This window comes from Solea solea, chromosome 21 (genome assembly GCF_958295425.1).
Source record: "Solea solea chromosome 21, fSolSol10.1, whole genome shotgun sequence".
Taxonomy (NCBI): Eukaryota; Metazoa; Chordata; class Actinopteri; order Pleuronectiformes; family Soleidae; genus Solea; species Solea solea.
Window position 1 is genome coordinate 3,912,004 of NC_081154.1, and position 22,460 is coordinate 3,934,463.

The following is a 22,460-nucleotide window of genomic DNA, read 5'->3' on the forward strand; positions in this document are numbered from 1 at the left end:
GCTCATTAGACGACTCATGTCTTTGCTGACAGTCAAAAATGATTTTCCAGCTAGCACTTCTGAGGCTTTTTCAAGCCTCTTCAATGCTAGCTTATTCCTCCCGTTATCGCAGGCGTCCATGATGAAGTTGAAATCCTCGTTGAAGTTGAAATGACGCAATCGAACAGACGCAACGCAACGCAGAGTTTTAGAGTTTTTGGAAGTTGTTTGGTTTGGGTTTGAAGGGTTTTAGTTTGGTTTAGAGTTTTTGGAAGTTGTTTGGTTTGGATTTGAAGGGTTTTAGTTTGGTTTAGTTGTTTTTGAAAGACCCAGACAGACACACACATATGAGTAGACACATACCTCCACTGGGATTTGAACCCATGATGCCTTGAGTAGTGATGAGACGTCCTTGTCCACTGGACTACCTTCAGCGCTGGTGATGCTCCCGACAGGGACAGAGGATCACATTAAATAAGTTTGTCCTCGTAATTCACAATTACATTTTTGAAAAAACTCTGACCAAGATGAGAAACCAAGAAATCCAGAGTGAGAGTATCAAGACAAGTATCTCAGTCCTACCAAAAATGGCAGATGTGTAATTGTGGAATTGAAACTAGAACCTTGAAGGCTATACAACATCATGGTTGTGAATATAGCTACCATACCACCAGTTCCTGTTGGATGTAGGACTTTTTCTTCTCCTTTCAATCTTCACTGTGGATGTTGAACTTTAAATTGTCTTGTTCTTTATAAGAATTGAACCAACGACCTCAGAACTTCTCAGCAGTGTTCGTACCCACTGAGCTACCGGCTACTACAGTTCTTCAAGTTTTCTTATAATGTTTGACTGTTTACATTCAATCTTGAACTAGAAGAACTAAATTTCATAGTAGGATTAGAACTCCCAATCTCAGACATACAAGTCTGACTCTTACAGGAGAAACTATTTTCATTTAACTATATAAACAGTCTTTCTTGGTGTTTTTAAGTTCTGTTTGTGGCCTGAAGTTTGAAAAGTGTATGGAATTGAACCTGCAACCTTGAGGTTACACAACATAGGGTTGTGAACAAAGCCACTGCGCCACAGTGGTATTCGAGCTACCTGCTCCTATAACACTTCAGGTTTTCTTAGAGCTTTTGACTGTTTACAATAAATCTTGAACTAAAAAAACTTCACTGCATCAAAGGATTTGAACTCACAACCTCACGCATACAAGCCTTATTGTTACAGGAGAAGCTATTTGTGCTGAGCTGTAGAAGAACTCTTTCTTAGTAGTTTTAAGTTCTGTTTTTGGTCTACAAGTCATCTTCTGGTGGACTGAGATACTTGTCTTGATGCTCTCACTCTGGATTTCTTGGTTTCTCATCTTGGTCAGAGTTTTTTCAAAAATGTAATTGTGAATTACGAGGACAAACTTATTTAATGTGATCCTCTGTCCCTGTCGGGAGCATCACCAGCGCTGAAGGTAGTCCAGTGGACAAGGACGTCTCATCACTACTCAAGGCATCATGGGTTCAAATCCCAGTGGAGGTATGTGTCTACTCATATGTGTGTGTCTGTCTGGGTCTTTCAAAAACAACTAAACCAAACTAAAACCCTTCAAATCCAAACCAAACAACTTCCAAAAACTCAAAACCAAACTAAAACTCTGCGTTGCGTTGCGTTGCGTCCGTTCGATTGCGTCATTTCAACTTCAACGAGGATTTCAACTTCATCATGGACGCCTGCGATAACAGGAGGAATAAGCTAGCATTGAAGAGGCTTGAAAAAGCCTCATAAGTGCTAGCTGGAAAAACACTTTTGACTGTCAGCAAAGACATGAGTCGTCTAATGAGCAAAGAAAATCTGTTAAAATGGGAATAGTTTGGGTTTTTGACATGTGGTTGTACGAGATTCTGAAACAAAGTCAACACTGTAGTGCAGGGGTAACTCAAATACCCCAAATACAAACATTAAAGGGCCACCAGTTTCCGTGTGTGTTAAAGTTCTGGTCTAAAGTTTTAAAAGTGTCATGGACTGAGCCTCTTGTCTCGATGTTCTTACTCTGAATTTCTGGGTTTCTCAGTTTGGTCAGAGTTGAAAATTGAACCCACTTTCTCAGGACTTTATAAAACAACTTTTTTTTAACAACGGAGCTACATGCTCAGACATGTTTGCACCCATTTCATACAATAATAGAGGAACTTGTCCACACACAAATAAGCAGATTATTTGGTCTAGTGGCGCCCTCTAATGGACAAGAGTAAGACAGGACAGTGATCACCAAAACAAATCCAGGAGCTTTTTTTTTTACTGTGGTCCAGAGAGAAGACAAGACAGTGAATTTAAAAAATAACAAACACGTTTACACACAGGTCTGTGAATACAGTAGTAAGTTTTATTTAAACTTAGTTTTCATGTCTCACGACGCTCACAGAGATTTGACAATCGGGCGTGTTTCTGTCGTCCTGCGGTGAGAAATTAAAAATGCATAAGAGACCTGACGACAACTCTTTGACATTTACTGCATGACGAAAGAGTTAAGAGTTAGAAATGAACAGAACAGAACAGAACAGAACAGAACAGAACATGCCCAGCTCCAAAAACAACAAAGCTGCTTGTTATTTTCAAAATAAAATTAGACGAGGATTATGTAGAAATTAGGGATTGGTGTTAGGATTTTGACAGTTGCAAGATGTGACAGGTTTTTTTTTTTTGTATAATTACAGCGAGGAATGCAAACAGGTTTACATTTGCACAAAAATCTCTTATAAACCCTGCTTTGAATCATCGAGCACCTGACGCCATCACAGCTACAAATGAAAATAAATAAGTCAATAAATAAATAATCTTTTGCTGTCGTTTTAATCTTCTTAACGTCATCGTTACTGAACCTTCAGCCTTCACCCACCTCTTCTTTCCTGATTTCACTTTTACGTTATTCATTTAATCCGTGGCAAATACTGCAGATATTTGATCTTCCTCCTTAAACAACCCTTACAAGTTTTAATTCAAGTAAATATATAGATGAACATTTTCTTCCGACCACTACAACTGTCTGGATCACATGACCGTCACAGCTGGAGGCAGCTACAATAAGACTGGATTTCACCGATAGAGAGAAAATACAGTGCTACAATATAAAGAAGGAGAGGGATTCTTTATCACAGCTCTTAAACTGATAAACAACAGTGTGTCAGACTTACACTAATGGAGGCAGTGAGATGAAGGCAATTATAAAAGTGTTCCCTTTATTCCTTGTTCCAGAGGTGAAAACTATCAAACACCTAACTTTTTGGGGGCTTTTGGCAGTGGTGGCACGCAATAAAACGGTAAAACAAATCGTAGACAGTATATAAAATAAGAATATACCGAACAGCCACTAGGGGGACTCCACTGTTTGCAAGAACTTGAAGAAATGAGCCTGCTTCTCACGTTATTTACAGCGTCGGTAAACGTTTTTCCTGAGGAGTTCATCGTCTCAATCAGGTCTTTTCTTTAAAAGCGCACAATGTCAGTTTTGTCAATTACAGGGAAAAAAAAGACAATAAATCACTGCACATGCGAGTGGACACCAGTGTGATTGACAGCAGAATGGCAAACCTCAGGGTTTGAAAACAGTAGTTTTTCACGACTGGTTACCACTTCATAAATAAATGAAAAGTGGGAGTAAAATTCAAAACTCTCCTGCACTGGTCGCCTATAAAAGTACGCACAAGGAGAGTCAATATGGCTGAATTGTTTTCAAATTTGCTCTGAGTGTATTTTGGCCTCAAATCTACCTCCCCTCTCATTTTTAGCTCATCAACGACTTCTCTAACTTCTCTCACACCCAATATTCCCTCCGTCAAAGCTGCAACTTACCAACCCCCAACTGTTTTAACCCAAATAACAAAACTAGAAACATTCAAACGTGTACATTCACAGCTTAGTCCTAACCTTTCACCTTCATACTCAAACCTCCGCCAACTCAGGCTGATACAAATCTCCAGTCCTCAGACCAAGTCCTTTTCCAGACAGGTTTCCCACGGGCGCAGCAGCTCTGAAGCTACGAGCTGATGATCTGACCGGACCAGGTCTCGTGTTTGGTGCCCGCTTTCAGGTGAGTGATCACCACATCCACGGCCTGGACCTTCTGGTTCTTGGGGGGGACGGGGCACACCTTGTACGTGACCTCGTCGCCCTCCATAGGCACGTACTCTCCATCGATGCTGTCGAAGCAGGAGCAGAGAAACGGAAAGACTCAGCCAAGACTCAGTTTCTTTCACAATCGTTTCAAAGTCCTGATGCTGATGTGCCAAGAGATTAAGTATTTTCTTTATTTGTGAAGCCCAAATCAAATGATAATCTGAGATTTGGCTTGAATAATAACTATGAATTTATTCTTGAAAAGCTTACGACTTATTTCTCATAATATTACGACTTTAGTCTCGTAATATCACAACTTTATTCTCATAATATTACGACTTTATTCTCATAATATCACAACTTTATTTCTCATAATATTACGACTTTAGTCTCCTAATATCACGATTTTATTCTCATCCTATTATGACTTTATTCTCGAAAGATTATGACCTTATTCTCATAATATCACGACTTTAATCTCATAATATTACAACTTTATTCTCAAAAGATTACGACTTAATTTTCATAATATAGCAACTTTATTCTCATAATATTATGACTTTATTCTCGAAAGATTACAACTTAATTCTCATAATTTTACAACTTTATTCTCATAATATTACAACTTTATTTCATAATATTACGACTTAATTCTCGAAAGATTTAAAAAAAAAAGAAAAAAAAAGCCCTCGACCGCAGCTCAACAAAAACTAAAAAAGAGTGTGAAATGACGTGATTAGGTGACATCACTCACTCGGAGATGTGGACAAAGACGTCCTCTCCTCCATGAGAAGGACGGATGAATCCATGACCCTGAGACCTGGAGAAGTTTTTACACACCCCTTTGAACACTGGACTTGATTTTGCTCGTACTGTCCTGCAGAGAATGACAGAAGGAGACACGCAGAGAGAGAGAGAGAGACAGCGAGAGGGCAACAGTGCGTCATAAATCACCACAGTCATTTCCACATAAGTCATAAAAAAGGAGGTGTTTATGCTGCCACTCACGCCGAGTAAGTGCGGGTGCGTTTGGTGGGCAGTGGGCTCGGTGGCTCTCCGGGCTGCGGCGGCTTCCTCTCCCTCTCCCAGACCCGGCTGCCCTCCCTCAGGAAGGGGAAGGAGAGCTGCAGTGGTGTCCGTGGGGACGGCAGTGGCAGCGGAGGGTCCGGCGGCGAGGAGGCGTCCGGGTCTGACATCTCAACTGGTGCTTACACGTGCAGCGTTTTCTTCTTCTGTTTTTTGTTGGGGGTGTTCCTCCAGTGGCTCACAAGAAAGAAGAGGACGGAGGGTTACACCTCCTGCATGGTAAGTGTGTATGTGAGGGAGAAGAGAAAGAGGAGGAGGAAGAGGAGGAGAACAATGATGCACTGAGCAAGAGAGATGAAGGAAAATGGCAGACAGAGAATGTTATTGATAAACACGTGCGCCACAGAAATAGAAACAATAAGACAAAGAGAATAAAATAAAGTGACGTTTCTTTTCCATTTTTTTGGTCATTTTCGTTTCAGTTTATCTTAAAGTTGCTGTTGTCAACTCAAACTAAACAAACGAGATGAAAAAAGGTTGACAACAGTGACAAAAACAAGAATAACGAAATATGACGGAGCCATGACTCAGATCACACTCAGGCTGCAACTAACGATTATTCTCAACATCGATTAATCTGATGATTATTTTCTCGATTAATCGAGAACTTGTTTTGTCTACAAACCAAAATTATTTAGTTTTAATGATTTCTTTGTGACACGGGGCAAAGAAACGAGAAAAATATTCACATTGAAGAAGCTGAGAAGTAAATCGAAGAGTATCAAAATAGTTGTCGTTGCAGCCTGAGGTCACACTGCTTTGCAAAGATCAGGCGATGATGATGTAAATAACCACTGCAGTCCCTGAAGGCCTGGCCTCGTCACACTTCATTGTGTTATCATGAGAGACATCATACACTTTACTGTGAGCACAGAGGACAACAAGAGGTCAAATATCCACAGTGAAACCTGCTTGAACTCAATCACAGACGTGGGTGGATGTGTTTTGGTTATCGGGGAGTTAACAGCAGCAGAGACGACCTCTCACTCAGTGTTAATGCTGAGGTCTGCAGGCCGGACGTCTGACGCAGGCTGGTGAGGTGAGTGAATCCCACAGGCTCCTTTCACTAACTCTGACAGTCTAAATATAGCTGTGTGTGTGTGTGTGTGTGTGTGTGTGAGTGTGAGAGAGAGGTGGAGTCAGACTTCAGAACTGGACCACAGGATCGATGACCGGAGGAGGCTTTAAAATGCCACATGCATCGCGTATAATAAATATTTCATATCTCGTGATAAAGCATTAGTGCAGACTGGAGCTTTTCGTTAAGTGCGTGAGCTGCAGAATTTTCACATCACTTAGAGAAACCGTGGATCCAACGTCTCAGTGCTGCAACAACACATGTGAAAAGTGATGCTACTGATGAATAACAGTCAATTAGATGCTTTGATAACGCTTGGTTGGGCCTGAATTTCTTTGCAAAGAGGGGACTTTATGTCATATTATTCTATACAGAAATAAAGTACAGGCATTTGCCACAATAAAGTAGTACATGCCACACATAGTAGTTGGACATTTCTGTTGTATTTCAACTCAATTTTATTTGTATAGCGCCAATTCCTAACATACATCATCTCAAAAATACTATATTGCCGGGACATTGTTCTTGGGCAAAAGTGCAGCACAAAATACAAGGCATAAGGACATAGAGTATCAAATCATTAAGTGCAATGTGCTGGATCAGAAGCTGGGGTAGAGTGGCTGTGCTGAAGCCACTTTACATGGAAAGGTCAAGGCAACAGTAGAGAGGACAAAAGCTCCATTTTCTTTGACAGAACCAAAGAATGTCTATTGATACCTCTGCCATTTCTTATCCAAAAAACGTCACAGCAGTGAGCAGTGCACACACTCACCTCGCCAAGTGACCTAACAGACAGTTGTCCTCTCTGCCACTTAACCCACAAGCTACCAGGAGACTTTGAGCACGGGACTGAGCGACAAGATATCAGAAACCTGATCTCTGGGTGGAAATTTGAACCGGAAACTCTCACGCTCAAAAAAAACCTGGCAGCGGTGGGATTTGAACCCACGCCTCCGAAGAGACTGGAGCCTTAATCCAGCGCCTTAGACCGCTCGGCCACGCTACCTGTACACACCATTCATTTACTGACATCAAAATTCTGTAGCATAGTAAACACAGTATAGTAAACAAACCACAGTATAAACATAGTACATACCATGGTGTAATATAGTACACACTATAGTAAACTATATATCCTGGTAAACTGCAGTACATACGTTGTTGCACATACTACGTTAAACCACAGTCACAGTGTCTTCACAACAGCGTTGTGTTGGACACCATGACTGTCTCATGGTGCGTGACAAGACATAAATGTGTAACCTACATAATTCAGCAGCTCGACAGGTACACGGACTGCAGCTGGTCTTTCATTAGCACACAGAGAGAGTGAGTGAGTGAGAGAGTGAGGCTAAATGAAAGGTTTATATATGAGTCCGCAGTGCTTCTGTGTCAGATGAGCAGGTGGGACATTTAATCAGTAGGGTGTCAAGCTGCTATTTAAAGACGACGAAGAGCAGGACGAAGAAGTGTGAGAGTGGACGAAGGGCAGGGGACAACGAGGGAATGGCTGCTCACTGTTTTCCTGACCAAAATGAACACTATAGTTGCTCTGTTTATATTTACTCCACCTTCAAATCAATGCTACTCATATTACAAAATGCTATAATGTGTCAAAACCACGTCACAAAAGATATGTGTGTGTATTAGTTCACATTCTTTCCAACTATTGTAAATAAGACCATTGTAAATAAACCAGTCACTGGAAAGATGCAGTCTCCCCCTTGTGGCAGCACTGGGACTGTATGTCTAACCCCAACTCACTTTATTACTAATACGTGTAATAACATCATATATTGTCTCGAGCTGTGTATTGTAGGAATCTAACGATAGAATAAATATCGCGATACAGGCGTGACAATAAAATATATCATGATGCCTGTAAAACATGCATGAAAAAAGTACTATTTTCTTTGTCCAGGGAAAGGAGTGGCGCCAACTAGTGGTCGGAGGCTTAAACACACAGTATGGAGAGAGCGTCAGTGGCAGTGACGTGTAGTTACAAAATAAACACGACAAAAGACAAACTACTTCCTCCTTCATTGAACTTCTACTGGGGTTTTGCCCAAAAGGTTATAACAGAGACAGTAAAGTGGATTAAAGTCATCACAAAGTGACGGGACGATACCACTGTTTTGTGATACTGACATCACAAACTGGAGTATCTACCGGATGCAGTCATTTTAGACCATTTATGAATTATAAACATTTGTGCTGAGTCATTTTTAAAGACAAAATTCTCTTTAACTGTGTTTAACAAACATTGTTCTCCCAAAAAGAAGAAATAAACAAACATGATTCAGCGAAAATGCTTTTGCGCATAAAAATACTGATTTCTATGTTTTTAAACGGTGGAATATGTTTGACTAATGTCAGTACACTAGTCAACATAAAAAAATATAACTTTAGCGTCATCTTTTCTCAGATTTAAAATCAAAGTCAAGAATGTCTGAAAATCGACACAGTGCTTCACAGAATGTATGCCAGTACCACGCCTTGAAATACTACAATATTTAGTGTATTGTACACATATAATGTTTCCCCAGAGCTGAAGTGAAGTGGACTGAAGCAAAGAGCAAAAGCAGAGACAGACAAAAGGCCTAAAGCACCTCCCAGAGAAACAGGCCCTCTGTTATTTAGACTCGTTCTTCATCAGCATGGAAGGCACGTAAACTCCTCACATACACACACACACACACAGAGCCCGTGTGTGTTAAACTTTTAATCAGCCTTTCAAAGAGACAAACAGTCTGTGTGAGGCTTAATTTGTCTGAATGTGAGGCTGGCACTGCTGCCTAAATAATTCATCACAAAATAAAAGCCCTTCAGGGTTTGTTTCCAGAACATTCTCTCACTGTGACACAGGGCGGAAGGAAGGAAGGAAGGAAGGAGGAGAAATGATGCTCAACTGAGGAAAAAAACTTCAATAATTCACAAAAAATGACATTAAATGTAACATTTAAATGCATAAAAAACACGAAGGGTGAATCACAGAGAACCACCCGGTGTTTTCATCAACACAACACTGACATAAGAGGATTAAAAGACTACAAAGGCATTTAGCGGCAGCATTAGCATCTCAAACACATATCGATTAGCCGATTACTTACACACACGCGCACGCACACAGTGCAGGCGCCGATCAGATTCCAATCAGCCTCGTGTTCTCAGGCCGTCCGTGTCATTAAATCCCGGGGAAGCTGCGGGGACACGCTGGGCATGAGTCAGTGGATACTAAGAGTGTGTGGATGGAGAGCGAACGGAAAAGGGAGGCAGCAGCAGAGATAATGGGGCGCAGGGAGGAGGAGAGAGGAGAGGAGGAGGAGAGGAGAGGAGGAGGGGTGTGTGTGCTAAAAACACCAGCCAGCTTCTCCACACCACACTCAGCCCTTTGTTCTGCTCATGAGCGTTTCTTCACGTTTTAACAGGAAGTTGAATTGGGCTGCGTGGATTCGAGGTTCAGCCTTCACACACACACACACACACACACACATCATAAAGCATGTCTCTCCCCCCCCATTTTTCCTTTCACCGCAACCGGTTGAGGCAGATGACCCCACATCTTTGAGTCAGGTTCTGTCAAAAGGGAGTTTTGTTTTCTCTCCAATAAAATTAAATAAATAAATGAGTCTTTAATCAGTGCCACAAGGGAATTAACCTTAACACTGCATCCTCTATCACCTTCCCAGAATTAGAAGTGGCGGTTTGCTACTGATCAGCATCTAAGGTGCATTCAGGGTTGGGTATCTTGCTCAGGACTATTCTAAAACTGTCTAGCAGAGGATGGTTTCGATCCATCGACCTCTGGGTTATGGGCCCAGCACGCTTCCGCTGCGCCACTCTGCTTCTGTAGACCTGCCTAGAGGGACAGAAAATCAGCCACAGAAAGATACACGCATTCATCTGGCTTTACTAGGGTAATGTTGTCATTGCCTTCATCTGGCTTGATACTTCTTTATGCAGGATGACACAAGATCATAGAGAGAGTTATGTGGAGCAGAGAGGCTCGATCTGTGGCGTGTGAACTTATTTATCAATGGTTTGAATGTAACAGACAATTGTTCATATTTAAAAGTCATTAGTGAGACACACTCCACAGGTTGAACCTTGTGGAGGACCTGCAGAAGGATCTGTAGAGTCTTGCAGAAGGACCTGCAGAAAATCCTGTAGAAGGTCCTGTAGGACTGGCAGAAGGTCCTGTAGAAGGTCCTGCAGAAGGACCTCATCCACCACAAACTCCAGCAGACAAATGGTTATGCAGGTGCTGCTGGGAGTCAGTGCTTCAGTCTGGAGGTTAAAGCCTCTAGGACCAGTACTCACCTACAGCCTGTAGATGGAGCTGTTGCCTCACAGAAGTCTCCACAGAAGCCTTGCAGCTCCTGAGTGTGTGGCTTTCTCCTGTTGGGTGTTCTGCAGCGCCATCATCAGGCCAAACTACTCCTTCATCTGGAGACAAGACCAGATAGATCTGGAAAAGACAATCTGGTTACAGTAACATCAGAATGAGGGAGGACTTTGAGCAATGAAAGATGACTGCTCATCAAAGGCATCTCCAAACAGTAGGTTGACTCAGTTTGTACATGAATATATATGGAAATAAATAATTGTTGACATTTGTTTGAAAGGATTTGGATGCAATTTGTGCTGATAATGCAGAGTTCAAAGGTGACAGTTTGTACGTATTATGTTGTTCTTCAAAAGAACAAAAACAAGGATAACACAAGCCCTGTTGTGTCTGACAGTACACGGCGTTCTGGCTCGTTCAGCTGTGAAATGTGGTGGCGGTGGTTGGCCCCATGTGACTGCAGCAGCCACCATAGCATCAATAAAGCCCCGAGCCAGTTTATAACATCAGCGGAGCAGATGACGACTGACCTATATTTCACACACACACACACACACACACACAAAACAGAACTCTCCCCACATGAGTACAGTCCCTTTGTTTGTGTTTGAGTGACTACACACAGATAAGGAGTGTGTATTTCATAAACCTTTATCTGTGACCTGATTTTAACTTTAAATATTGTCTTTATTCGCCCACGATAAGGAGTCTTCATTGACCTGGTGTTTCTACAACACTGTGGGGCAACATGTTCATGTACTGGTGCAATTTCTACATTTGTATAAATTCTCCAGTGTTTTTAAGAACGAAATCATGACATGTTTTGTAGTTCTAACAACTGACCACTAGATGTCAAGATACTACGCCAAAGGAGAACATCTGGCACACAGAGGATTATGTCCTCAGTTAACAGGGCTGATGTCATCCACCCTGCAGTGGCAGATCATCCATCCATCAGATCATTCATCCATCCAGCCACTCTTTCTCCCATCCCTGAGTGCATGTAACATTATGAAATATCAAGCAGCTTCACACAAGACTCATCGTTTTCTATCTTTCTTTCTCTCCTGGTTTTGAGACTCATGATTCCACCTTTTACTTGATGTCTACTTGTATTTTATGTGTACTTGTGTGTGTGTGTGATTGCATATGTGTGAGAAGCATGCAGGTCAGATTACAGCTGAAGTGCATGTGTGTGTGTGTGTGTGTGCACCACCTGGCAGGGTATTAGTCACCCAGGAAAGGATGCATAGAATCATTGATGGTTAATGAGCTTCATTATTCAGCAACTAGTAGGTTCTCAGATGTCACAAGACAAAAGTGATGTAACAGTGCAAACGCGAACGTGCCATTGTTCACCATTTAAGCCTGAATTCAAACTTTTAATTAATTTATGCACGTGTTTATATTTTCTCTTTACAGTATATTTTTTAATTGAAGTTAATTTAATTTGTTTATTCAGTTTATCGCCCAACACAAGGGTTAATATTAGTTGAATTTAACATATGCAAATGAAGTTAAAACACATGATTATCTTATTAACACAATTTTAATCACAGTAAAAAAAGTATGTGTAATAGGCAATCAACAAAATTAATGTGAGTAATCTGAATAAAAAAATATATATGTTCATATGAGTTTCTCACACAATATTCTTCCATTAATATAATTCTGTTTACATGTGACAGAGCATAGTCTATACATCTACATTATGTCCACTGTTACAGGAGGTGATCTGATTAAGAATTATATCATGTGGCCAATATATGATTATTGCCTCGACTAGGTTTGACCTTATTCTGAGTACAGATATATGTAATCTGATTAAGATATATGCAAAATACCTGATAATCTGATTACTGCTTAGTTGGAGTAAGATTTTATATTCAGGTTATCAGAAATGATACGTAATGTGACCAAAGTTAAATAAAAAAAACAAAAAAACAAATTGGATAATCTGATTACTTCTGAGTCTCAAAATAGTCTTCAAAATACTCATCATTTGATTAATCTGATTACTGTTTAGTCTGTTAGGCTGTGAGAACCCCTATGGGACATTATAATCTGATTTAGATAATTGCATATCTACATAACGTGACCAAAATTAAAAAAAAAAACTTTAAATCTTATAATCTGATTAGTGTTTACTCTGAGAATGACCTTTTTTAAATTCAGATTATCAGAAATGCTGTCTACATGTCACAGAGCATAATCAGATTATGACAAACGATACATTACATCCAGTGCTGTGAGAATCTGATCAAGAAATGTTAACATTAACATAATGTGAGCAAATTCGAAATACTCAGAATTTGTTCATCTGATTGCAGTTTAGTCTGAGTATCAGGTCATCAGAAAACACTGCTGACATGACAATAGTCTGACTATGTCCTATAGTCAGACTATTGTCTTAATCTCATTATTATAACATGATTGTACTTGTCACTGATAAAGTAAAGTCACATTTTAGACTGACAAGTGTTTGCTACTAAACTAACACCAACGTGACAAAGAACAGGAACATGTTGTTTCACACTCGTCAGTGCACACAGGAAACACGTCTGTCAAACACGTGTGTAACAGTGTCGTGTCATGCTGATGTACTGTGATACACTGTATCTGTCGGTCTGTGTTGTATCGAGACAGAGGACATACGTGTCCATTAGGCAACATGTTCCTCTGCCTCGCTCTTCCTCCCAAAGGACGTGACCTCGCTGATGCTGATGATGACATAGAGCTGCTCAGAGGGTTGTGTCATGCTAGGATTTTTGTGTGTGTGGGTTTGATGTGATGAGGACTTAACTAGTACAAAATGCACGCACAGTATCTGTACTTTACTTTGTTACTTGTAAGAGTTGGTAATGGTCTGTTTATATATTTGTATAGCGCTTTTCTAGCCTTGATGAGCTGCTTTACACTACAATTTTCATCCATTCATCCATTCATACATCTTTTATAGCCATTCACCAGAGGTAGAAAGAGTACTGAAATATTCTACTCAAGTAGAAGTACCATAAAAGAGTAAAAGTTACTTAGTTACTTAAATAACAAGGTTGGGGTTCTTTCTTGTGTACACACTTAAATAAAAGTAAAATTACAAAGTACACAAAAAACCTACTCAGTGAATCGAGTAAATGTAACTCATGAGTTCACACGCTGCAAATGGGGGTTAAGTGTCTTTACTCAAGGACACACATAGACTAGCAGAGCCAGGAATTTAACCCACAACCTTCCAGTTGATAGACAACTTGCCCTGAGCCACCATGTTACAACCCTAAATCCTCACTTTTTTAATCCTTTTACTTCTAAAACTTAAGATTCCTTAAGTGTTGATACTTGGTTGGTACAGTAAATGTCATATACTTTAAGACTTTCACTTAAGTAATGTTATAAAAAGTGACTTCAACTTCTACCAAAGTCATTTTCTGCTAAGATATTTGTACTTTTACTCAAGAATCCCTTTTAGGTACTTTATAAAAGATAATTTCAACTCAAGTAAGTCTCCCCAGTGTATATAATGTATACTTTTACTTAGTTGTTGCCTCAGTCGTAGTGCGTTCATTTGTGGTCAGGATTGTGTAAAGATAAGGATGGATGTCATCATCTCGAAGGCTTTGCGCATGTGGTGTGTGACAAAGTGGGTGAGTGAGTGTCTGTGGACGTTCCTGTTCTCTCGTCTGAACAATAACATTGTTCCAACCACTTCCTGTGCAGCAGTTTGCAGCTGGACTCTGGACAGTGAATAATGGGGGGGTGGGGGGTGTGTTTGAATGTTGACACACACACAGAGGAAAGGCTCACGGCATGTGGCTTTTGTCATGATCTCAATGTCAAAAACCCACAATCCTCCTCCACCAGTCATCCGCCTTTTCGGGCAAAAATTACTGCACCACTTAGGCAGATCAGAGGCAAGTGTGTTGTGTTAAGGGGGACAAGGGGAGAGGGACATAAAAAAGAGAGAAGGAGGGTAAAGGAGGTAAAAGGGGGAGGAGTAGTAGGCAGGGAAAGCGGGACAGAGAGGAGAGGCTGTCAGGCATCCTGCCAGCATGCAGCTCTGATATAAAAAACGATGTCTGCAGCTGCAGCAACAGGCGAGCGAGGATGGAGGCAGCCCTGCATGTGAGACAGTGCATCACAATCTCCACAGACACACACACATATTGTTGCTGTAAATCAGCCGAGGCAACAAGAGGGTTACGTAATTGAGCTTCCTCTTAAAATTTCACCAGCAGTGAACTCAGATGGCACTCTACAGTACATCTTATTGTTATGCCTTCAGCGACAAGTATAAATCACACTGACACATCACAACGGTGTGTCTCCTCCTCCGGGGTGTAGATTCATTTTTCTCACGTGGATTGACTTGTCGTCGTCACATCACAGCCGCAGCCTTTCGTCAAACAGGATACGTGTGGTATTTCAACGTGTGTTAATGAGTATAAAGAAACTGTAGCTGAGAGAGAGAAGTGAGAAAACTTCTCTGTGACACTCACCGTGTCCTTCACGTATACTGCAAATAGCAATACATTTCAAAGGGTACGATCTTCATCTGTCGCTGACTCCAGTATTTATTAAAAAAATAAATGTGGGATATAAATAAAAATAAGATGCAAGTGTCAGCTGCGGCTGATGTTTTTGTGGCATAATTAAGTAAAAATCGTTTGGACTGCACTCTCACACAGTGAGTGACCCAGACAGACAGATACAGTGGAAATTCATATGGGCAGAGGTCTCAAACTCGCGGCTCATGTGCCATAAGCAGCCCTCCAATTGATTCCGTGCGGCCTGCCACATCAAGTTATTTAGATTAATTTTGCGACATGAATTCCTTTTAAATTGAAAACTATACACCGTTCCATATCAGCAAAATGCTTTTATTTTGAAATTCTGTGAAATATTATCAGAATTTATTATTGTTTTTTTTATGATAGAAAAATCATGATATAATCTTTAATTCTTATTGCCCACTTGTACTGAAAGTTGCTTTTTCGCCAAAAAGCTTGACTTTTATTTTTTCACTTGACTGACCCCTGACATTGGGCCCCCCACAGTGCTAGAAACAGCCCTGGTCTAGTTTGAAATATCGAGCTGCAAGACTGTAGCTGAGAGAGAGAAGTGAGAAAACTCCAACTTCTCTGTGACACTCACCGTGTCCTTCATGTATACTGCAAAGAGCAATCTCAAAGGACACTGCCAGCATCATCACATATTTATAGAAATGCTAGTGGGCATGTCTGTGTGTCACTTAACGTCTAGACCGAGTGCCATGACGTCACCTGTAATAATCTAAATGCCTGTTTTGTAGCCTCGGCGATCGATGTTTTATGTTTCTGCAAATCAATCAATGTGCTTGTTATATTGCACCTTTCATACAAATCAGTGCAACTCAAAGTTCTTTTAGAGGATAAAAACACAAGAAGGAACAAGCTGCCACTAGTATCAGCCCATCCCTCACTCATTCATCAACCAGGATTAACAGACATTAAACAAAACTGAGACGAGGAAGTGAGGAAACAAGCTAACATGGATCCCAAGATGAATTAAAGCTGCAAGCAGCATTGTGCGCAGCAACCTCCCTGCCAGCAGGTGGCGCTATATGCCCTTTCTGACCGGGTCTCTCATGTCACATGTGGAGTTTCGAGCCGATCGGCCAAAATTACAGACTGCTTCCTGTTTCGTGGTGAAATGCCAGCTATATTCAAAATGGCTGACTTTCCTCGTCCTCTCTTGTGTCACGTGTGAAGTTTCGAGCAGATCGGTCAATGTTGCCAAGATGGACGCTAAATTCTAAAATGGCCGTCTTCCTGTTGAGTTGAGGCCATGGTCCCAATAGACTTTTTTGTTCGTCTTGGGCTCTGACATGTGTCCACCAAGTTTCGTGAAATTTGGTGCAACTTAGTTTCGGCTTTGTCCTACCGGGGTTCACCTTTGGGGGGCGCTCATCATGACTGTAGCCTCATAAAGTGTAATAAATTGCCACATCTTTCTAGATCATCTATAGGGTTAGGAAATCTTAGTTTGGCAAACTAAGGGGGCCCCCCAAACAGCGTCTTGCATCAGGCCCCCACAAAGCTAGAAACGGCCCTGGTCTAGACTGAAATATGTAGCTCATGTATTTATATAAGACCTTTCATACAGTGTTGTGCAAAAGTCTAAGGCCAGGTTTGTGTTGGTACTATTTTTTTAACATATTCCCTTAAACGTGAATAGCATACTGTAAGATTAATGACTGTCCCTCATTTTAAACAACCTCTGCATAATCATCATTTGTAGTAAGTAAGGGAGAACATCTCACTAAATGGACTGAATATATTTTAATAGTTTTTCATGCTATTTCTAAACAAATTTGACGCATTCTGATGCTAATTCAATGACTGTGTGCTTTTGTATTTGTATATCTAAAGTGCTGCATGTGTACATGCTCCTCATTTGCTGTGTTCTCATTTCTTTGATGTACACTGCCACCGCTCGCTTGCTGCAATGGCCTGACTCCCCACAGGGATCATTAATGTTTCATCTAATCTAATCAAGCCTCCCGCTGTCACTGCAGAACACAACCGGGGCTGAGCTGCACAGAGTGTCTGAGACTGTGACAGAAAATCATGTTTCCGTTTGCAGACAGCGACGGGAGCTCACGCTGGGCTAGAAAAACGCCACTGATCACGAGGGAGGAGCAGGGAAATGTTGTGTTGTGTCAGTTCACAGAGCTGCAGAACAGCTGGGGGATCTGGGACTGTGCAGGGACACACAGAGGGAGAGACACACAAAGGGTTAACATCCGCAGTCTGGTCCCCATGTCTGTGGCTGTGCTGTCCTGCGGTGTAACAACCTGCTAATTCACCTGTGAATGTGCTTTATGGCTCGTTTCTCCTCTGCGTCTTTTGAAAGCCTATCTCTCTCTCTCTCTCTCTCTCTCGCTCTGTCGCTCTCTGTCTCTACATTCCAGTGCCTGTGTCCTTCTGTGAAGGAGTGAAAGAGTCAGACGGAAAGAGAGAGAATGAAGGGGTGAGAGAGAGAGAGCATCATTCTCTCACACAGAGGAGGAGGAGGGTGACATTGAGAAGAAAGTAGAGGCAGGAGAATTAAAAAGAATGAAAGAAAGCAACAAATAAAGCACTGATGCATAATGTTGTTATAAAGCATCTAAGCAGATTTCATGACTGTAATCATAACTAGTTCACCCCAGGGACGGCCCTATGCATTTTGTGGTCTTTGTGGTTGTCTGGCGGCCCCTCCAGTAAACGGTGCCCTAGATGACTGCCCATATGGCCTATATGCCTAGAGCTGGCTCTGCCTAACCCTAACTTTAATCCAGTGGTTCTCTATTTTGTTTTCTTTCATGCCCCCCCCCCCAGAGGACAGAAATGTTTTCATGCCCCCCCCAAATTGAAATACTATTGAGAACCTGATCATTTTTATTTATTTATCAGTATAAAGTCCCACTATTTGAGAAGGTTTTGGTCTCCATGAGGACTACTGGTCCTGATTAGGCCATAGCGGTTATGGCTCTCCAAGAAACGTAACGTCCACAAAAGTATGAGGGTTAGGATTGACAGTGTTTTTGTGTGTGAGTCTGGAGCTCTATGCATCCAGCCAGCAGATAAAGCCAGCGTTGTGTAAAAACTCAGGGTCTCGGAGCACAGAGAGACTGCAGACGCACAGTGAGCCGCTAACGCCGGGACTGAAAGCACAGATACCAAAGGTATTACTGTGAATCATTGCCATGTTATTTTTAGATGGACAAATAGTGAAGAAACAAGAGTATCCATCCAAAATCAGCAAACAATTGCCCTAAACATCAAATACACAGGTTTGACTGTAGCTCTAGAAGTTTCCTGAAACCTCTCACAATCCCATTTTACCAAACTTTATTATTTACCTATTTAACCCCAAAAGCAAATAAAAAGGCTCATGAAACATTAAATAAACGACAAAATAAATATGATTGGACGTGACAGGCGTTTGATGGAGTAATGCACAACTTAGAGTGGACGAGCATGGAAATAACACGTTCAAAGATAGAATCGTCACCATGCTATAGGTCACGTTTTACATTTTTAACGCCCTCAGCCAAGGACATTTCTGATTATTTCTGCAGGAACAAACAAACAGGCAGCAGCATATACAGCTGAATGATTGATGAGGTGCCGTTAAAAAACACACAGCCGCTCATTTTCAAAGTCATTTCCTTCCGCGTCTGAACTTTGAATGTTGCTGAGTGGACTTCAACTGTCAGCAAGCAACATATATGAATGCAGTTTAGATTATTCTCATATTGTAGGTAGGTAGGTGTAGGCTGGTAGAGGTAGATGGTTGGTAGGTAGAGCAGTGTTTCCCAACACTGGTCCTCAGGGAACACTGCCCTGCCCTGCTCCAATACACCTGATTCAGATCAACAGCTCGTTATCAGGCTTCTAGGTAGGTAGGTAGTCAGAGGTAGGTAGAGGTAGATGTAGGCAGATAGGTAGGAAGGTTGGTAGGTAGATGTTGATGGGTGGGCAGGTAGGTAGATAGGTAGGTAGAGGTAGTTATAAGTAGGTAGATGTAGGTAGGTAGAGGTAGATGTAGGTAAGTAGAGGTAGGTTGGTTGGTAGATGTAGGTAGGCAGAGGTAGGAAGGTAGAGGTTGATGGGTAGGTAGGTAGAGGTAGTTATAAGTAGGTAGAGGTAGGTAAGTAGAGGTAGATAGGTAGGTAGAGGTAGGTTGGTTGGTTGGTAGATGTATGTAGGTAGGTAGAGGTAGGTAGGTAGGCAGAGGTAGGTAGAGGTAGATATAGGTAAGTAGGTAGGTAGGAAGGTTGGTGTAGATAGGTAGGTAGGTAGGTAGGTAGGTATAGGTAGAGGTTGGTTGGTTGGTAGATGTAGGTAGGTAGGTAGATGTTGATAGGTGGGCAGGTAGGTAGATAGGTATGTAGAGGTAGTTATAAGTAGGTAGATGTAGGTAAGTAGAGGTAGGGAGGTAGGGAGGTAGGTAGGTAGGTAGAGGTAGATAGGTAGGTAGAGTTAGGTTGGTTGGTTGGTTGGTTGGTAGATGTAGGTAAGCAGAGGTAGGTAGGTAGAGGTTGATGGGTAGGTAGATAGGTAGGTAGGAAGGTAGGTAGAGACAGACGGACATAGATAGCTATATAGTGGCACCATTCACCTCTACTTAATGAAAGCGAATGACAGCTGGTTAAGAAAAACAAAAGCAGTATCCTTCCTCTTCCTGTTTTGGTTGGACAATGGGACATACTTCTTTTGTTTCCTAGCAGCAGACACAAGTGAATGCAGGTGGCAGCAATAGTCTTAATAAACATTTACGTCATAAAAACTGCCACCAGAACTTCTCAGTGGTGACTCACTCTGCCATGCCAACCTTTTCCAGATGTTTTCTACAATATTCACTGTGTGTGTGTGTGTGTGTGAGAGAGAGAGAGAGTGTGAATCACCTTTCTCCCACTTACCAGCTGCAGCTTGTTCAGTGCAGAGTCTCCACCTGTGGAACAGAGCAGAGGAGGGAGGTGAGGTGCCAGGTTACAAATGCACCCAATGTCACTGTGTCCGTTCTGCTCGCCTGGCCACGTCCACACAGTCCACTCAGTCCACTCAGTGTCCTCTGTCTTCTTCCTCCTGCCTGTAAACCTCAGATAACACCATCTCCATTTCAACAGAATTCACTGAACCCGCTAATTTACTTATTTAATGCCTGTGAACACTTGATTTTTAATCACTGAAAATGAAGACTGGTACAAATCAAAGGGTGAAACGTGCATGTGAGAATATTATATGGTCTAAGAAGTCTCTTTTGTCTGCTTTAATATTTAAGTGGCTATAAGTAGTAAAATACCCATTTTAAACTGTAAAAGGTCACTGATGTACATATTTTACGTATATCACCTCACCTTTAACTTTTTATAAGTCGGTAGGTACCTGCGTTATAGTCCGCTTCCTGCATTTGGATCAGACCTAAGTTTTCAGGTGGACCAGAGTTTGCTTGGTTGACTCACACCTCCCCAAACGAACCGGACTGTCCGAGCAAACGAGCTCGGTAAGGGAACCGTTGGAGACTAAGACTACAAAACCAAACGCATCATTTTAAAGCAGCTGAACACTTACCACAAACATAATTAAGGTCTATTCAATATTTGCCTCGAAATAAACCCTCGTGAAGGTCACACACTAACCATGATGGTAATTACAGAAAATACAGTTCACATGCAAATATGTGGGTCAAATAAATTTACCGAGACGTCTAAGCAGTGGCCGTTCAATATAGTGGTGTTTGCACAAGAAGCGAGACAGGTGTACTGATGGTGTGCCATCTGTGACGCTGCGCTGTGTCCACACCGTCCACTGACCCAGAAAACCATGTCCCGGTTTTGTTGTGAAAGACAGATAAACTGAGCTGCTGTGTGTGTGTGTGTGTGTGTGTGTGCTAACAAGAGCACATTTGCATATACAGTAGGTTTTTCTGTTGACACACAGTGCACGGCAAGATTCTTGTAACTCCAAACACGCACTTATTGTTCTGCTAGCTATTTCCAATGAAGTGATTTATGTGTTGTTTACGTCAGCAGTTTGGAGTCAACAGAGACGACTAGATGATTAACATAAGCAGTTATACGCCGACCGCAGAGGCCGATTTCTGGGAAAAACTCTCGGGCTAAAAATATCACAACAGGGTCTGCAAATTATTTAGTGAAAGCCACAACAGCATTGTCTGAATATGTAACGCAACATCATCTTATCAGATCGTAATTATTCAGCAAATGGCCAAATGGCGGCCCAGAGTCTGCTCTTACTGGCTCTTTTTCTGTGTGTTTATTGCTCTTCGTGTTCCCACACGCTCTGGTGCAGACGGCTGCTCCAAGCCAACTTGAGTCAACTTCTGAGCTCCAATACAGCGCAGGCACAAAGTGGCACAAAGAGATCAGCTCGAGTAGTGAGCCGAGGACACGGAGAACTCCGTGACCCCCCTCCTTTTTAACCACCATCACTACACCACTGGCATGTAGGCGTGTGTGTGCGCGCGGTGGGTGTTTATCTACGGTGATTGCATGTGTGTGGGCAGCTGGTGTTTGTTTTTGTTTACATCTGAAGAGCAGTGGATTCACACAGAGAGAGAAAAGTGAGAAGTGAAGTTCTTATTTATTTATTTATTTGTTGTTTTTTTTTTTAAAAAAGAAGCTTTTCTCTCCATGTTGGCTTTTATCTCTCAGGCCCTTCTGTCTTTCTTGCCGCAGAGCATCAGTGTCGCCGTGGTTTGTAGAACATGATTTTTGCTGCCTGGCTGAGAGTAAGTCAAGCGTGAGATTATGATGCACCCCCACACCTCCCTTTCTTTGTGTCATAATTGAACAAACGGCTGTGACATCTCGACTTCCCTTTATACCTCCAGTCAAAAAAAGTGTTAAATCAACATTAACTCTTGGATCAAATGGCTCTGCAGTGCACGCCCATGTGTAGCAGCCTCGGCGGGGATGCAATTTCCTTCATTTGTGCATGTGTGACGTCGCAATACTTGTACTTTCTTACTTTCACTCAGGAAGTTGAATCAGTTATTCTACTTTAACGCGGGTCTTTTTGACAAAAGTACCAGTACTACTACTTAAGTACAAACAAATGTGGGTACTTTTGCCACCTCTGCTTAGACTGAAGGAACGGTTATGAGTTTCTATAATTGTACACCCGACAAACCAGTCATTCTCCACGTTAACATTTCCGACAGTGAAATAACCGTTCTGTGAAGCGATGGTCGTGTGAGGAAAATCCCAGTAGCTCAGATGTTTCTGAAATACCATCAACTTGTTTAACCTCTTCATCCCCGAACCCTCTTTTCCCTGCTCGAAAATGACATGCCCAAACTAGACAGAGTACATCTCT

At 41.7% G+C, this 22,460-nt stretch overlaps 1 protein-coding gene and 2 non-coding genes across 4 annotated transcripts; all 3 read right to left on the reverse strand.

The window, feature by feature from the left end:
• Nucleotides 1-2,338: 2,338 nt before the first annotated feature.
• Nucleotides 2,339-9,613, reverse strand: csdc2a (cold shock domain containing C2, RNA binding a). 2 transcript variants are annotated; one of them, XM_058621802.1, is made up of 4 exons: nt 9,365-9,613; nt 5,099-5,388; nt 4,845-4,967; nt 2,339-4,173 (listed from the first exon to the last, which is right to left on the reverse strand). In XM_058621802.1, exons 2-4 carry the CDS (start codon nt 5,284-5,286, stop codon nt 4,011-4,013), a joined length of 474 nt encoding a protein of 157 aa, XP_058477785.1. In that variant the 5' UTR covers nt 5,287-5,388; nt 9,365-9,613; the 3' UTR covers nt 2,339-4,010. The 2 variants fall into 2 exon arrangements, with proteins under 2 accessions (XP_058477785.1, XP_058477783.1); XM_058621800.1 differs by having other exon boundaries at nt 5,099-5,457.
• Nucleotides 7,179-7,260, reverse strand: trnal-aag (transfer RNA leucine (anticodon AAG)). The gene has a single exon. It is a non-coding gene; the product is annotated as a tRNA-Leu (tRNA).
• Nucleotides 9,614-10,028: 415 nt separating the features above from the next.
• On the reverse strand, nt 10,029-10,100 carry trnam-cau (transfer RNA methionine (anticodon CAU)). The gene has a single exon. It is a non-coding gene; the product is annotated as a tRNA-Met (tRNA).
• Between the last annotated feature and the right edge of the window lie 12,360 nt (nt 10,101-22,460).